This window comes from Chelonoidis abingdonii, chromosome 8 (genome assembly GCF_003597395.2).
Source record: "Chelonoidis abingdonii isolate Lonesome George chromosome 8, CheloAbing_2.0, whole genome shotgun sequence".
Lineage (NCBI taxonomy): Eukaryota > Metazoa > Chordata > Testudines > Testudinidae > Chelonoidis > Chelonoidis abingdonii.
In genome coordinates, this window is record NC_133776.1 from 46157435 (window position 1) to 46172062 (window position 14628).

At 41.4% G+C, this 14628-nt stretch overlaps 1 protein-coding gene across 1 annotated transcript in view; it reads right to left on the reverse strand.

Annotated features, from left to right (window-relative positions):
- LOC116815960 (claudin-19-like) overlaps positions 1 to 4029 on the reverse strand; it is a 30926-nt gene extending 26897 nt beyond the window's left edge. Inside the window, exon 1 of the mRNA XM_032764799.1 lies at positions 3810 to 4029. Coding sequence (XP_032620690.1) covers positions 3810 to 4029 — 220 coding nt within the window. The remainder of the gene's footprint in view (positions 1 to 3809) is intronic.
- Positions 4030 to 14628: the final 10599 nt, after the last annotated feature.

Consider the following 14628-nt stretch of genomic DNA (forward strand, 5'->3'; position numbering starts at 1 on the left):
TAGTGTCTTTCTGCACTGTGTTTACAGCTCTTCAACCACCTACAAAATGTCCTCATATTCACTGTTACTCTCTTCAGTTACTGTCTGTAGCTTGGATTTGATTTTCTTTTTTTGGACAAACGGCTGCAAAATGATTCAATTTCTCACAGATATAGCATTTTTTCTCATAAGCTGGACACTTTTCTTTCTGTGTTATGTTTTCTCCCACAGTATTTGCACGTGTCTGTACTGCTGTTACCTACTGATGTTATATCTAGTTTTGATTAATTTTTATGTATTGCATGGACAGTTTCTGCTGACTGCCTTCCAGAATTCTAATCCCCTTTCTGGATAGCTCAGCATCCCTATGTACCTCCAAGCTTTTCCTCAAAGTTAAGTCAGCTACTCTCAGCAACCACTCTTGTACTTGTGAGTCACATATCCCACACATTATCTGGTCTTTTATCAGCGGGTCTTTAATATTTCCAAAACTGCAGCTGGCTGCTAGCACTTTTAAATCTGTGCTATAGCCTCCCCAGCTGCTTGATCCCAAGAAAAGAAATTATATCTTTCCACAGTTTCATTTTTCCTAGAGTTACAGTGAGCATCAAAACAGCTCATTACTAAGGTGTGTTGAGGTTGGGGAATTTCCATGCACAGAGTCTGAATTGTCTCTCTCCCCCTTTTCTACAATCTGGTAACAAAACAGTTTTATTTTCACAGCATCCTCTTTAGCTGCCATAGCAATATCTACATAGAGATTAAATTCCTCTTTCTAGCTCTTCCATGCAGGAGCTAAATACTTAGCTTGCATGTTTAATGTCCCTTGAGGTTTCAGCCCTTCCATTTTCTGTTATCAGCCTTGTCTTGTAAAACAAATTGTGTACACACAGCAGTATTCTGCTCTACACAGTGCAGCTCTCTGTCACGTTGAAATGAGTGGCTCATGACTGAGGGCCAAGCTCCGGGCAGACTATTAAAAAGCAGGTCAGAGGGGCATTGCAGGCACATGATGGCATATATCATCTGCTATGTACATTGGCCAAACCGGACAGTCTCTACGCAAAAGAATAAATGGACACAAATCTGACATCAGGAATCATAACATTCAAAAACCAGTGGGAGAACACTTCAACCTCTCTAACCACTCAGTGACAGACTTGAAGGTGGCAATTTTGCAACAAAAAAACTTCAAAAACAGACTCCAAAGAGAGACTGCTGAACTCGAATTAATATGCAAATTAGATACAATTAACTCAGGTCTAAACAGAGACTGGGAATGGTTGGGTCATTACACTAATTGAATCTATTTCCCTATGTTAAGTTCTCCTCACACCTTCTATGGGTCATCTTAATTATCACTTCAAAAGTTTTTTTTCTCCTGCTGATGATAGCTCATCTCAATTGATTAGACTCTTCCTGTTGGTATGCATACTTCCACCTTTTCATGGGCTCTGTATGTATAAATATCTCCTGTCTGTGTGTTCCATTCTCTGCATCCGAAGAAGTGAGCTGTAGCTCACGAAAGCTCATGCTGAAATAAATTTGTTAGTCTCTAAGGTGCCACAAGTACTCCTGTTTTTAAATGTAGGATAATCTGCCTTCCCCTGCCCCACATGAGGTCTAATCCTAATCTCTAATAGTTAGAGGTTGGTTTAAAATCTGAAGCATTAGGCTTAATGTCCCTTCAAAAATTTGTATTGCAAATCAAGAATTGTTAATCCTTAGTCTGAGCCCCTGAAGTCTATACAAGTTTTACAACAGCAGACATTTATCAGCAACTCAAGCTTTTAACATTTCTACACATCAAGCAAATAGAACAAAGAAACAAAATACTGCATACTGCTCACTATATTTAGACCCAAATAAATAGCTCTGTACAATCATGAAAAAAATAAGCTGAATACTGAGGAACTTTAACGTTTAAAAATGTACAAGGGATTGCGGTGGGATCAAGGACAATTATTAAAAGGTCACAAAAAATTCTAAGTCACACAAACATCCAATTTACTGAGCAACAACAGATTGTATGGTGGTCACTAACACAGTAACCGAAGAAGGGTAGAAGTTACCTTTATAGCTCTTGTCTGTTAAAGTACATTTCCTCACATGAAAAGGAAGAGGAACTGAAAATCAAACAGGTGTAGGAAGAAAAAGCTGAACTATTAGTTCTCACTCTAGTTACCTTCCATTACAAGTGGTCTATGCAGGCAAATGATTACTGAAAATCACTCCAAAAAATGTTACAAATGCATTGGGATTTCCTGAAACTTTACGCACAGATGGAGCTTTCTAGCTGGCTGCCAGTGATGTCACAGCCATATAAGAAATCCCAAGTAAGCGCAAGTACTAAATGTAAAATTTGTAGTAAATGCAATTCCTAGTAAAAATCAAACATTTTATTTAAAGATGGGATAAACCAGTTAAGAAGAATTCCTGTGCTATTGACTATGCTGGCTAAATGTATTACAGAAGAGAATCATTTTGTTTTCAAAAGCATCAGGCATTGGGCACTACAGGAAGCAGGATGCCAGACTAGTTCTATGGTCTGATGTCAGTGAACATATTGTGCTCAAAAAGCTTTACTGATCCTGAAAACTTTGTAGTATCCCACCAATAAGGCACCTTTGCATCATTTTTTTCCACTTTCAGGTGGAATAAAACATTGGCTTGTACCTTTCAAGTAAGAAACTAATACAGTGGCTGAAGGATTCAAGAAGTAGGGAAAAGAAGGTAATTGGAACGCTGTAGTATTAAAAAGGCAATATCTCATCTTGTGCTAACCAGTTGAAAACAGCTGTATCCCACAGAACAGCCGCAAAGTGCCAACCTTTCAATAATATATAGCAATTGTTTCTATTGTATTTTTAATTGTTTGTGAGGTAATAACGTATGTCAGTTCTTCACTGTGCCTTCAGTCTAGCAGGGGGTTTTGAAACTGGCTCCAGGAAAGAATACTGAAAACCCAGAACAATTCAAACCAGAGTATTTTTCAATCCTTGGATGTAACAATTTTTCGGTTGCTAAAGTTGGTGCTAAATTCTCACACTATCATGTGTAAATAATTGTACACTCAGAAACATTTTTAAATTTGTTCATATTGAAACTGTCACCTTTGAGTAATCAAAATTCTAGAAGCACTTTGATATGTGGCACTAACCAGAAATGAAATTATCTTCAGCAAATCCTAGCTTCAAGTAAACAATTCTGTCAATCAGAAGTTAGATATTTAAAGTCAAGATTTTTTTCTAGGTCGATCCATACAATGGAATTCGTACATGTGGTCCTTCTTGAAAATAATGTTTATTCTGACAAATAGAAAAAGTATTTGAGTGATCTGATTATGACACAAAGTTCTGGAATACCAGCAAAGTTATTTCCCAAACCAACATATGAATGAGCATCTCAAAAACATTCAGATGTGATATGTCTATAATTAAGAAAAATACTAAGAAAATTGAAGATTGTATTTTTTCCAAAACTGGAAGGGTGAAATTCACTCCATGCAAAGAGCTAGGATATTTATACTGCAGGTAGATTGGATGCACAGGAGCACCATTCTCTGTGCATTGCAGGGTCTCCATGCACGCAGCTGGAAAAAGAGGGAAATCATGGGAGCCAATGGTTCCATGGCAATGGGGAGGGGTGGGGAGCTAGAAGAGGGGCTGCTGCTACTCTAGACTATAGGCTACAGTCGTGGCCATAAAGGGGCTGGGTTGAAGCCTTTTGGCCTGTCCACTGAATTCTGTCCCCTAACCTGTCTAACTCGATACCCAAAAGGGGAGGTAATTTGCACCCTAGTATTTTATGTACATAAACATTACACTTACAGTCTAAACTCAGCAAGGAGAAAAATTTCTTGCACTGAACCGAACCCAAGGCAGTAGCTGCACAGTTCATCCAGAGGCCTTCGTAAATCCAGTTTGCAGTAATAACTGCTGTTGCAGTGCTGGAAATTTTCCATTTGTTGGACACAGTTGAAACAAGCAAAATTATGAGCCCCGCCAAAGCCAGAAGCAATGCAGAGATTTGTAAAGATGATGATCCCATTTCTTGGTTTTCAAAGTAGCCCCACAAAATTCAGATATCAGAAACCTATTAAAATAGTTTAAATACATGCAATAGATCAGATTATATTTACATTAGTCACATTGCCTATGCTTCATGTAAACTACAAGCTAACAGTGAAAAGATTAGCAAAATTATTTTACAGTATACCTGATAGTTAAAGTTTAATCATTTCTTTGGAAATCAAGTGAAAGTATTCTAACTATGCCATGATGTTTGTTTCTTATTGTTAGATTTCTACATCTTTATATGTTTACCATAAAATAACAGATACTCCAATACTTTGAGTTTGCACTGTGTCTCTTGTTACAACAACCCCATTTCACTAGTTTACAAACTCTGTTTGTTTTTTAAATTAAGATAATCATACAAGAATAAAAATAATTTAACTGAATCAATTTATACTTTTTCACATTAGACTATATAGATTCAAATTTAAAACAAAATAATGTCGACACTTACGTTTACAGGTATGGTTTCTGCTTATTTCAGTTGCCTTTCTGCTAGACCGTAATGTCAGCACTTTGTGAGGCTCAGTTTGGTCAAACACAAAGTTTGCACTGTATTAGGACCTTTCCCCCTGTACTAAAAATCAAGGCTTCACTGCCAGATCATTGACTGGTGGATATGAGTTCATAGTATTACGCTACGGGCTGGCTTCAGTAATATAAACAAATTAAATTAAATAAAAATCAATCATTATGCTAGAAAATCTAATTGCAAGACATTTTCAAACTATTCTGGGGATCACTTGAGGGTGGCCTGATAACAGCTGATTGCGCACATTGTGTCAGCTTCCCTTTGTTTCTTGCTGTTAAATTGCATTAGAAGACAGAAAAATATGTTTAATATAGCCTTAATAGGGCTGTCGATTAATCACAGTTAACTCACACGACTAACTCGAAAAAATTCATCGCAATTTAAAAAATTAATCATGATTAATCAGTTTTAATCATACAGTTAAACATTAGAATACCAATTGAAATGTATTAAATGTTTTGGATATTTTTCTACATTTTCAAATATATTTATTTCAATTAAAACACAGAATACAAAGTGTACAGTGCTCACTTTATATTATTTTTATTATAAATATTTGCACTGTAAAAATGATAAAAGAAATAGTATTTTTAATTCACGCCATACACAGTACTTTAGTGCAATCTCTTTATCATGAAAGTGCAACTTACAAATGTAGATTGTTTTTTGTTACATAACTACATTCAAAAACAAAACAATGTAAAACCTTAGATACTACAAGTCCACTCAGTCCTATTTGTCATTCAGCCAATCACTAAGACAAACAAGTTTGTTTACATTTATGGGAGATAATGCTGCCCGCTTCTTATTTACAATGTCATCTGAAAGTGAGAACAGGCGTTTGCATGGCACTTTTGTAGCCGGCATTGCAAGTATTTACATGCTAGATATGCTAAACATTCGAATGCTCCTTCATGCTTCGACCAGCATTTCATAAGACATGCTTCCATGTTGATGATGCTCATTAAAAAAATAAGGCATTAATTAAATCTGTGACTGAACTCCTAGTGGGAGAACTGTATATTTCCAGCTCTGTTTTACCTGCATTCTGCCCTATATTTCATGTTATAGCAGTCTCCGATGATGACCCAGCATGTTGTTCATTTCAAGAACACTTTCACTGCAGATTTGACAAAACACAAAGAAGGCACCAATGTGAGATTTCTAAAGATAGCTACTGCACTCAACCCAAGGTTTAAGAATCTGAGGGCTGGTCTACACTGGAGGCGGGGGGGATTGATGTAAGATACGCAACTTCAGCTATGTGAATAGAGTAGCTGAATTCAAAGCATCTTAGAGCGATTTACCTCTCGTCCTCACGGCGTGGGATTGACATCCGAGGCTCCCCCGTCGACACCGCTACTGCTGTTCACGCTGGTGGAGTTCCGGAGTTGACGGGAGCGCTTTCGGGGATCGATATATCGTGTCTAGATGAGACGCGATATATCGATCCCCGAGAAATCGATCGCTACCCGCCGATACGGTGGGTAGTCTAGACATACTGTAGCGAGGGGGCCCCCCTCCCCCACGCTCCTGAAGGGAATAGGCCAGAAAAACTGTGGCCCCGGGCGGAGGCCCGGCCGCCTATCCCCACCCCCCGGAAGTCAAGGGGCAGGACCGGAAGTCCAAGGCCCCCTCTGCCTGTCCCCGCCCCCAGGAAGTCAAGGGGCGGGACAGGAAGTATAAAAGCCCGGCCCCAGCCCTCAGTTAGGAGGAGGCTGCCAAAGAAGGCAGACGCTGAGGCCCGAGCTCCTGCTGGGCCCGGCTTACCCCGCGCCCGGTATCCGGAAGGGTACTGGCCTGACCTCCTCTGGGGCCAGTACCCAGAGCAGCCGGCTGAGCCCTCTGACGCTCGGCCTGTGGGGGAGTGGACCGGACCGCCCGAACCCTGGTACCGTGAGGACTGGACCGGACCGCCTGAACCCCGGTACCTGGAGGAGTGGACTGGACCTCCCGCCGCCGAGCCTGCTGAGGAACCCATGGTTTGGGACCCCCTGGATGACGCTGCCGAGGGGCAGGTACCCAGGGAAGGGGAGGTTGGAAGTGGCCCGGGGGCAGCCGACTCCCGTCTGGCTGCAGACTCGTCTGAGCCCATGTCAGTGTGTTTCGGTCAGGATCCCCCACTGACCGTCAGTGGCGTTGACCGCTGCTAGGGCCCCGGGCTGGAATGCAGTGGAGTGGGAGGGCCTGCGTTCCCCCTGCCGCCCTTTTAAGGGTGGCAGACTCCCCCTTTCCTTTGCCTAAGGAGACCACCGACAGTGGTTGCCTTCCCTGCTCAGCCCCTGCTGAAGGGCCTGAGCTCAAACTGTATGTTGCCCCGCCCTGCCCAAGGGCCTGGGCTCAACTATATACTGTGGCCTTACCTGCTCAGCCCCTGCTGAAGGGCCTGAGCTCAGACTGTGTGTTGCCTTGTTTGCTCAGCCCCTGCTGAAGGGCCTGAGCTCAGACTGTGTGTTGCCTTGTTTGCTCAGCCCCTGCTGAAGGGCCTGAGCTCAGACTGTGTGTGTTGCCTTGTTTGCTCAACCCAACCGGAAGGCCGGAGTGTGGTGAGACGGCGTGGCTCCCCTCCCCTCCCTGAAGGAGGGTTGAGCCCCAGTCATGCTCTACTACACATACCCTGAAGTGCCTTCCAAAATCTGGAAGGGACAATGTGTGGACAGCTGCATATTATCGCCTAGGCCAACAAGGCCTAGGGCGGCAAATTTGCAGGGGCGGCAAATTTGCTCGTGACCCCTCCCCAACTCCGCCCCTTCCCCAAATCCCCAGCCCGCCTCCTCCCCCAGGCGCGCCATGCTTCCCTTCTCCCTCCTCCCTCCCAGGCTTGCCGCGCGAAAGTGCTCGGAGGGAGGGAGAATCGAGTAGCAGCGTGCTTGGAGAAGGCAGAGCAGAGGTGAGCTGCGGCCCACGGGCACGGGGAGTAACCCGGGGGGGCTGGGAACCGCTGCCTGCCCCAGCTCACCTGTGCTGGCATCCCCCAAGCATGCTGTAACTCCCCTTCTCCCCCCTCCCTCCCCAGGCTTACTACAGGGGAGCAAAGGTCAGCTGTCACGGGGGGAGGAAAGTAGCAATTTTCTGAGGGCCTAGGGGTGCCAAATTTGTTTATCCACCACTGGATGTGGAGCATGCTTTCAGAAGACTTAAAAAAGCAACACTCTGATGCGGAAACTACAGAACCCAAACCACCAAAAAAGAAAATCAACCTTCTGCTGGTGGCATCTGTCTCAGATGATGAAAATGAACATGCATCAGTCCGCATTGCTTTGGACTGTTATTGAGCAGAACCCGTCATCAGCATGGACACATGTCCTCTGGAATGGTGGTTAAAACATGAAGGGACATATGAACCTTTAGCATATCTGGCATGTAAATATTGTGGCAGAGCTCTGACCTTGTCCCCGTGGGTCCTGCACTTCTAGGTGGTTTATGCTAGCCTCAGTGGCTCACTGTGACCCTCCACGTAGCCCTTCTCTCTCTAGGGCCAGGGTTACAGTCTACTGAGCTCTTTCCATCATAGGCCTGCAAGGAGGTTGGTGAGAGAACTCTCACAGTCTCTGTTGTCCCTGGAGGCTTATTTCAGAACAGTTTAGCCTCCTGTCCTGACAGGGGCCTGACTTTCCCTCCCAGGAGATGTTCCTGTAGTGGTGGGTTGGGGGGAACCTGGGCCCGCCCTCTACTCCAGGTTCTGGCCCAGGGACGCTAATGGTAGCAGCTGTTGGCAGCCAACCTTTCACTGCCAGAGTTGCTACATTTCCCTGGGCCACTTCCCCACAGCTCTCCTGCTTCTCCCTTCCTCACCCTTACCTTAGGGCTCCCTTACCGATGGTTTGAGAGTGTCTGCATTAACCAGCCCTTCAGCCACACTTCCTCTCCTCTGGCTCCCTGGCTCTCCTCTGCCTGACTGAAGTGAGCCTTTTTTATAGTATCAGCAGGGCCTTAATTAGAGTCAGGTGGTCACATTAGCTTAATGGCCTCACCTGACTCTTTGCAGGTTAATTAGAGTGAGGTGTTCTCATTAGCCTCGAACAGCCCCTGCTCTGGTCGGTCAGGGAACAGAAAATTGTTAATCCAGTGGCCAGTATATCTCCCTTCTGCTATTCTGCTGTACCCAACTGGCCTGGGTTTATCACAATATCTTGTGACACCAGCTACAACAGTGCAAAGCGAACGTCTGTTCTCACTTTCAGATGACATTGTAAACAAGAAGCAGGCTGCATTATCTCCTGCAAATGTAAACAAACTTGTTTGTCTGAGTGATTGGCTGAACAAAAGGTAGGACTGAGTGGACTTGTAGGCTGTAAGTTTTACATTGTTTTATTTTTGAGTGCAGGTTTTTTTGTACATAATTCTACATTTGTAAGTTCAACTTTCCTGATAATGAGATTGCACTACAGTACTTACACTTCTTTGGATCGTTATCAAGCGGAACCCATCATCAGCATAGAAGGTGATGAAGTCCTCTGGAATGGTGGTTGAAGCATGAAGGGATATGTGAATCTTTAGCACATCTGGCACATAAGTATCTTGCAATGCCTACTACAACAGTGCCATGTGTGAACACCTGTTCTCACTTTCAGGTGACATTGTAAATAAGAAGCAGGCTGCATTATCTTCTGCAAATTGTAACCAACCTTCTTTGTCTGAGCGATTGGCTGACCAAGAAGTAGGACTGAGTGGACTTGTAAGTTTTAAAGTTTTACATTGTTTTATTTTCGAATGCCTTTTTTGTACATAATTCTACATTTGTAAGTCCAACTTTCATGATAAAGAGATTGCACTACAGTCCTTATATTAGGTGAATTGAAAAATACTATTTTTTGTTTTTTAAAGTGCAAATATTTGTAATAAAAATAAATATAAAGTGAGTACTGTACACGTTGTATTCTGTGTTGTAACTGAAATCAATATATTTAAAAATGTAGAAAACATCCAAAAATATTTAAATAAATGGTATTCTATTATTGTTTAACAGCATGATTAATCATACGCTTAACAGAGGGTGTGTTTGACGCCCCTACTCCCCAATAATAATTTTCCAAGGAAGAATTATTATATTACTGTTCAGCAAGCCAGTGCACTGTAGATTCACACTGTCTTATATAGATAAAAAATTCAGGTTCTGGCCCACAATTATGTACTCAAATCCCATTCACTCATTGGGAGTTTGCTTGAACAAGGAAAACAGTATCAGGCTCATTCTGTTTTTAAAATATTTCTATTCCACTAAAAAGTCTCAGCCCTACATTTCAGAAGGGAACATTTTTCTTCCAAACACTTGTAAATTTTGTAATCTATTAAAATAAATATATTTAATGATCCATTAAGAAAATTTGCAACGAATTATAAGCTTAATAGATGCAACAAGATCAAACAGACTTTACACCAAACAAACAGACCAATACCCCAGATTAATAGGTTTTGTAGGGTACATAGCTATGGATCCAGGATCATAAGATTAAAACTTTATATAATGCCCTACCCAACATTTTTAAGTCTAGTCAAAGTTGGACATATATCCACCTTCATTAGAATGCAGTAATTCAAAACACAAGATGTTCGAAAATCAGGAAGTTCTGAGTTTAGGTTCCACAAACAACCTGAATTCTAACCCCATATCCACATCCAGCCTTCTCCTAATAGGGATGTAAGTACAATTTTAAGAACCTTTTCACCTCAGTGACTATAAGTATTAGTACTATATGTTGGATGGATGTGATATCATCAGCTCCAAACAATACTTGTAGACTGAGTAGAGTAAAAGTGCATGTCTGGTTTGAATCTGGAGGATGTAGTATCAGTCATATTAGCAGGGTGGATGGATATAAGGTGGATGAAACAGATTCAGTTCTCTGAGTGGCGAGGTATGTGAGGTATCAGATGAAAGATGTTTAGCTCTTTGGACCATTGCAGAGAAAAGGTAGTAGTGGCGGGGGTTAGAGCTATCCTAAAAATTTGTTGCTGATATTTGTAACTCCTGAAGAATGAGTAAGTAAGAGGAGTGTCTTGTCTCCAAGCAGTGTTTAGGAGTCAGATGGTTGGTCACAGATGAATATGTAATGTGGAAGGAGATAGTAGGGGTCTATAGCCCTTACTGGAAATACAGAGGTCTCCTATAGTTTACAGTAGGTTGGGAAACAAAGCCAGAGTTTCCTGTCTTGCAAATATTTAATTTTTCATCTGCAGCATTCTAATGAGGTTTTGTTTAAGAGATAGTAGATAAAGTTTAATCCATGATAAGTATTAAATATTTTCAATCATTGGAAAGGCTGCAAAAATTCAAATGTCTGCAAGTTCAACAGATGCCACTCTAGTCAATTACATTTAAAATCAAAGGAGTGGTTTTTGACTCTTGTTCTAACCCTTCTTGAAGAGTCACCTTCACATCATCCCTTCCCTGCCTTGCTATTATGATGCAATGTTGCTATGAAAGCCATCTCCAAAAGTGACAAGATAGCTCACTCTCCAAGCTCTCTAGCTTTCCAGTGACAACAAGACTGCCAGATTTGATGGCTGATTTGTTGTTGCTCTTGTACTTTTAATTATATAAAAATGTTTGTGAAAAGTGCTTGTTTCACATTCCTAGAATTAAGTTATGAAGACATTTGCAATGGAGACATTTACAAATGCTAATAATTGAATAATTAAGCACTGTTTACAGTGTTGTTGTAGCTATGTTGGTCCCAGGATATGAGATAAGATGTGTGAGCTAATATGTTTTACAGGATAAAGCTCAAAAGCTTGTCCCGTCCAACAACAGAATTTAGTCCAATAAAAGTTATTACCTCACCCCGCTTGTCTCTCTAATAATCAAACACGTTCGGGGACTGTCCAAACAAGACTTTGGCATAATGTTCTGACAACAGAATCAAGGGAAGAGTCCAATCATCTAGCAAGGGTAGCTCTGCTGACCATATCAAATTAAGAACTACAATTTTAAAAGGTTTTTCATGCCTTATAGGAGGGCAAGAACATATTTGAGATTAGAAAGAAACTTCCTAACCAAAATTTTTGGTAGATTGCAGACATGACAGTAAAGGCTATAAAAGAACAATATTAAGGCTGGAAAATAAGTTAGTGAATTCTGGTAAGACCCTGGAAAGGCTTCCAAATGTTATTGGGGATGGGGGAACCACATCATAAAACAAGAGGAAATATGAGCTGTGCAAGACTCTTCACATTATGAAACTCAATTCTCTTTTATTCTTTTTACCAAATTAGCTGTATTGTTGAATGAGGGGGTGGGGAGGTATATAAATGAACAGTACTAACTACAATGTTGCTTTCACTTCTAAAAGTATTGCAATAAATGTTTTTACAATAGAAATATGTGGCCTGGAACCTGGTCCTTGCTTAATTCAAGCAAATTCTGAGCATGACCCATGACCACCAGTGCAGATTAGAAGGAGATAAAATACAGATTTAAAACAAAATGCAATATATGAACACACAAAGGAGAATCACACAGCAAGCTTAAGGAGGTTGCTTCAGGTCACTGTCTAGTATTCATCTTAGCAGACAAAATCCCCATCCAGTTAAACAAGATGCAAATTCAAAAAAACCCCACAAATCTTAATTCATTCCCCACAATCCGCAAGTGGACTGCTTTCCCGCCTCTATTCCTACACTTGATGAGGATACTGATGGGGTTACTTTTATTTGGCCGGTGACCACTTGTGATTCCTATGATTAAACTACTAATATATGCAAATGACATTCATCTTTACCATTACTTTGCCCATCACCCTACACTCATGTCTCTGTTTATCCATTTATTGCATTTGTCAGTCCTACATTATGAGTTCTCTGAGGCCAGGCAGGGACTATTTTACTTGCCTGTTCACTGCCTTGGTCCCTGATTTGGACCTGTAAGCACTATAAAAGCCATCTCAGATTCTGCCACTTCTTATTGCAGTCCAGTTCTTCCCAAACCTGACACCATCACTGAGTCTCTCCCTTGGTATTGCTAACACCAAGCAATAAAAAACGCAAGTTGGGTCTAAAAAACCATAAGATCAGTTTAAAAAACCATGAGATTTAAAATAAGGTATATTTATTTAATTGTAGTTTATATTCTTTCACTTGAGTCATGTTTTCAAGCTTTTCTCCACAACGGAGCTATCAGAAGCTGCTTTTTGTTTTATGAATGAAAAATGAACTTGTCACATAATCACAAGATTTCAGGAACTGGGTTTATATATAACTACTGTGAACCCCAGGATAAAAAACTGCGAGATATAACAAGCCCCTGTCTCACGCTTAGCAGAATTTGATTTTTTTTTTTTTATAATTTTGATGGATATCAATATGTATTTTAAAGATTTTTCCACAATTTTTATCAATTTACATTTTCACAGTGCAAGAAATTATGGGGGAGTCAGACAACAATTATTTAATGACAGCTGTCGAGAGTCAAAAAGTTAAAGCTTTGCTACAAACACCGTCGCCATCACATGTCAACATATACAAAGTAAAAATCTCTAAATCAATCCAGTGGCGGATTAATGATTTTGCCGCCCCAGGCCCTGAAATAATTGCTGCTCCTGGCCCCATATGAACGTGTTTTAGTTTTTTTACAAATTCATTTGACCTAAAATGAATCTAAATATCATTAAAATAATTGAACATTTATAAGTTTTATTATAAATAAAATTAGAAGTACAGTGGACCCTTGCTTGAATGCGCATCTGTATAGCGCGATTTTGCTTATAGCGCAGGACCACGCATGGATCCAAAATTGAGAACCGCTTAATTTCTTCTTTCCGGTCATATTATTAACGTTTAGAATTTCTCGCGAGTATGTTTACTAAATGGCATTGCGCTGTTGTTGGTGATTTCAATATGCGCTATGATTGGTAGAATCGTGGCGTCACTGATACCGTGATTACAAAAATGCTACTATTATAAATTTGCAACCCCTGAAAATTTGCTGCCCTAGGTGATAATATGCCACTGAATCAACCTCTAATATGTTCTCAAACAACATTTTTCTTACCATGTCTGAGCTGTACATTTTGATTGTTACCGATGGAAATATTTTTCCCGGGACTTGCATGTGCCCTCGGTGAGGGAAGATTGAAAAAATTGGGCTTGTTTAGTCTGGAAAAAAGAAGACTGAGAGGGGACATGATAATATTTTTCAAGTACTTAAAAGGTTGTTACAAGGAGCAGAGAGAAAAATTGTTCTTCTTAACCTCTGAGGATAGGACAAGAAGCAATGGGCTTAAATTGCAGCAAGTGAGGTTTAGGTTGGATATTAAGAAAAACTTCCTGTCAGGATGGTTAAGCTCTGGAATAAATTGCCTAGGGAAGCTGTGGAATCACCGTCACTGGAGGTTTTTAATAAAGGTTAAATAAACACTTGTCAAGGATGGTCTAGAGAATACTTAGTTCTGCCATGAGTGCAGAGGACTGGGTCCCTTCCAGTTCTATGATTCTACTGTTGTAAATGTCCTGTGTCCCATGAGCATAAGCCATTAAAGCTGCATGTTAATGTAGTGCATTGTGATGGTGTCACATAATGACTGTGCCCCAGGACATACAATAGTATCCTGCAGTGAGGCATCATCACAACTAAAGATGCAAACAATGCAACACAGTATCATGGTGCCCTGGCTATCATGCCAGCCCCATACCAGTACTTGCCATTGATGCACTTCATGTGTTGTGCTTTATACAATACATCTGTACAGACAGAGAGACCATTCATCTCAGCCTGAAATGCAGCGGTTTCCTCCTGTCACAACTGCAGGGGCAAGATGGGTCAGCAGGATGCAATCGCCCATGCTGGCCAGGACAGGAGGGTTAAGCAGTGAGGAAGCGGACACTTTACTGATCACACATGGTCAGGACGTTGGTTTTAAGCTTCCTGAGAGATGGCGGCACAGTGTCCCCTGAGCATCATGCTTTGGCGCTGGTTCAATACTGACTCTGAGGGAAGGTTTCGGCCTCCTGCATCACCAGCCCAGGACCAAGAGCTCACCCAGGACAGCTCAGGAGGTGTTTGCCTTCCCTGCCGTGCAGCCGCCTTGCTCTGCATGGGGTTGC